Raw genomic sequence first — 3,901 nt, forward strand, 5'->3', positions numbered from 1 at the left:
GGGGGGTGGGGGGGGGTGGTGGGGTGGGGGGGGGGTGGGGGGTGGGGTGGGGGGGGGGGGGGGGTTGGGGGGGGTGGTGCGGGGGGGGGCATTCCGGGGGGGGGGCCGACGGGCCTGGTGATAAGTGGAAACCCCCTATGCTGGGCCTATGCAATATTGCATCGGGAACGTCACACTGGTGTGTTGCCCCGTTAACGGGCATTTAGCTGTGTCACACGGGTGTGACGCACCGTCATCATAGGGTTAAATGTATTACCCTGTTTATGAGTAATGGTATTCAAATAATTAAAATAATTTCAACTCTTTAACTATGATGTTTGACCAGTCATACATTTCTTTCTCGTAAAAATATGTAGCATCATACAGTAATTGACCAATGGTCACACCAACCACTGGTGCTCAGTGGAAACAGAACCATATAACACACAAACATCTGATGGCACCCTCTATGATACATGTTGATGTACATTTTTGACAAAAACATTGCAGAGCACAGAATATTAATCTGGTCAACTGTTTTTCACAGATACAGATACCCATAATAGCATAGCAAATGCATTTCAAAATTCATAGGAAAGATTTCAATACTGACTACATTTTTGCCTGTTCTAATAGGTTAAGTTATATGATAAAAATGCACTGTCTGTTTACAGTTTTTTGTCTATTGTCTTCTGTGATGCTGAATTTTATCAAGGCAAATGGTCCAATGACATCATTATCCACTGTAAATTCAGTATGAGAAAAGAAAAGAAAGGAAAAGAAAGGAAAAGAAAGGAAAAGAGGGGAAAAGAAAAGAAAAGAAAAGAAAAGAAAGAAAAAATGAGAGAGAGACATGGGCTGACTCACAGATTGGATATTTTCAAAGTCCTTCTACACTTGTTTTATCTGTTAGGGCACGTATCATGACTGGGTCAATTCCTTCCAGTGGCTCTATAGCAAAGGAGGAAATGAAAACATTAACAATGGTTATAAGAAACACACCAAGGACAACCCAGTTGTTGAGTCTGTCTGCTTTTTGGGCGTGGGCCTCTTCTCTCACATTGTAACGTCCAATGAATATCAGTGTTATACCAATCATCACCTGAAACCAAAAAATAACAACACTTTTATACCTGACAACTCATCCAAAGTTGCTATCACACTCTGTGTGAAAGCACTATTATGGTAAGAGTGAAAATAATATAATGAACTGATATGGAATCTACAGTATATTTTAATGAAAATACCCACTACAGATGGGTGTCATGACATAAATGACATTTTTAGGCCTGCCCATTTGTGTCATGATGATAGACATCATGGCAAATTTGACATTAGGGGAGTAATGACTATTTTAGAGACTAATGATGACAATAGCAATTATCATTACTATAACTGCCATAAGTTTTGCAGAAAAAGGTTTAGTTTATAATCCCAAAGTCCAAAGTCCAGTGTCTACAATGTGACCCTGTGCCAGTATGGCTGCCTCATGCTGTAAGACTCGTAGTTAAAAGCACAAGTTTCCTTCCTTTTCCCCATCTATTCAAGTAATCTTCCTTGTGGATGTTTATTTCTTTAATATTTGTTTACAAAAAGTAACAAGAATACAAACAAAATAAAGTTGCTTTTTGTCCTCCCCTAACCCTCTTGATTCTCGGGTGCACTAGCTGTGAGCAAACACTGTACACCCGATCACCCCCGGTTGTGCTTCGCGCTTGGACTAAAAATATCTCGTCCGTTGCGCCGGTCTGTCTGACCCAACAAAAAACCACTTGAACGTGAATTGCAAGTCAAAAACCAAGGTCAAACCGCCGCGAATGGGTTAATACTGCACTCCCAAAAATTTGCAAAAACAAACAAAGAAAATAAGAAAAATGAACAAACTAACTCTTACAAACAAAAGAATAATCATATCAATAATAACAATAATGATGACAATGATTAAAATAATAACACTGGCTGTTGTAGAAGAGACAATGACACTACTACTACTATTACCTCTAGTAATACTACTACTACTAACAAAATATCAGTAACATTTATAAGAATAATACCAATAATTAAGAAAATGAAGATAATTATGATAATAATAAAAAAAATAAAAATCTACCATTACTAAATATAGTTTAAAAAACTATTACAAAAGCAAAATAACAAAAAACTCCTGTGGGGGGGGGGGGGGGGGGGGGGTGGGGGGGGGGGGATGCAAAAAAAAAAGAAAGAAAGAAAAAAAAAAAAGGATATTGTTTTGCATGCTAGAAGTGGGTTTAGTATCATATCCAATCATAGCATCATCAGCAACCGTATTGATATACAGTGTGAAGCATCATCATCACTATTACTGTTACTATAATTATTATTACAATGATAATAAACAACATTAATACCAACCCATTGCAGACGGGTGTCATGTCATACATGACACAGGAGTTTTGGAATGATGAAAGGCGTCAATGATAATGTACATGATGTTGGGGGGATATTGGATTACTGTGTATTGTACTACGAGTAATGATAATTGCCGTAATATTAGGCAAAATATGAATCACCTAAAATCCTAAACCTAGATGGCACCACTTTCTCCTAGCACTAGCAGGAGAGAGAGCCTTGAATGGCACTCATCCACAGTCTCTAGCTATCTTTAGAGAGTGATGGCACACAGCAAGTTGCTGACATCTTGCACTAAAGTACCACCAGTGTAGGATGTGCAGTCATAAAGAGAAGAGGAAGGTGACTCAAACCATGCCCAGTGTCTACAATGTGCCCCTGTGACAGTATGGATGGCTTTTATTGTGGCACTCAAGGTTATAATTTCCTTCCTCTTTCCTACCTCTTCATGCTAACTTCATTCTGGAAGGTTATATTTCTTGTATTTGTTCATGACAGTACACAAATACAAATAAATAAAGTTGCTTTTTGTCCTCCTATAAAACAGCAATATTTCTATCACACTGTGTATAAAGAAAATACTGCACTGGAATGGACCCTATACTACAATTTTAGTCAACTGCAACATTGATAGAGCTTGTCATATGACACATATGTCTCTCAATACAATAAAATACAAAAAAATACAAACACAAAAATGGCTCTAGTTTTACAAGTGACTGAAAGAGAATGGGAAAAGTCAAGGTATGTTGTGTGAAGTTGGCTCGCTCTGAAATAAAATTCATCTTGGAGTCTGGGCAAGCAGATCTATCCCCGTCCATAATAGCTTAATATAACAATAATGCAAATTCTACTACTATTGATAATGATAATTATCACTTTAATACTGCCATTCTTACTATCATGTTTTTCATCAATACTTTATCCTTATCTGAATATAAATAAATAAAAAGCCTTACCTGGAAAATAATGCTCAAGGAGATGAGAACAATACTGACATGGTAATAAACACCCTTATTCCCGTACTCCCCTGCCTCAAGTACGTAACGGAGCTGGTTGGCATTTGCTGTGAGGAGTGCCAGGTCCATCATGCCCTGTGCGACAGTCTTCTTGGTTGCATACAAGTTAACGTCTACTGGTTTCCTTCCCTGGTGGGGTATGGCATAACTAATCATAATTGAATAATAAGTGTGCTTTCTGTGATGTTCCTTGTCTAGTGGAGGTTCTAAAGCTTTTTTATTTCACATTTACTGTATTCTCACAATTATGACAGGATATATGTCATCTTTCCTTGGTACATTCTGTAATCTACAGTTTATATAATGGTTTTCAAACAACACTAAATCTTCCTTACAAGAAATTAAATTGAGGTTTTCAAGACTGCTGATCTAAAAAATAATAACATTTATCAATAACCTTAACCCATAAATGATGGGACACTTTTGTCTCTGACTATATATTTCACCATGGCCAGTTGCAATGCTCCCAATCACCTGGTGAGAAGGCTAGGCAAAAGTCATGACGTAGCATTTAT

At 37.8% G+C, this 3,901-nt stretch overlaps 1 protein-coding gene across 7 annotated transcripts in view; it reads right to left on the minus strand.

Moving 5' to 3' along the window:
- Positions 1-291: 291 nt before the first annotated feature.
- The window catches only part of LOC122243440 (ninjurin-2), a 20,115-nt gene continuing 16,505 nt past the window's right edge, over positions 292-3,901 (minus strand). For all 7 annotated transcript variants that reach the window (XM_043001031.2, XM_086536439.1, XM_086536440.1 and 4 more), the window contains exons 4-5: positions 3,327-3,515; positions 292-1,081 (exon numbers count right to left, since the gene is read on the minus strand). In XM_043001031.2, coding sequence (XP_042856965.1) covers positions 860-1,081; positions 3,327-3,515 — 411 coding nt within the window. In that variant the 3' untranslated portion in view covers positions 292-859. The remainder of the gene's footprint in view (positions 1,082-3,326; positions 3,516-3,901) is intronic.

This window comes from Penaeus japonicus, unplaced genomic scaffold (genome assembly GCF_977035675.1).
Source record: "Penaeus japonicus unplaced genomic scaffold, GWHDUDI00000001_assembly GWHDUDI00000004, whole genome shotgun sequence".
Classification (NCBI taxonomy): domain Eukaryota; kingdom Metazoa; phylum Arthropoda; class Malacostraca; order Decapoda; family Penaeidae; genus Penaeus; species Penaeus japonicus.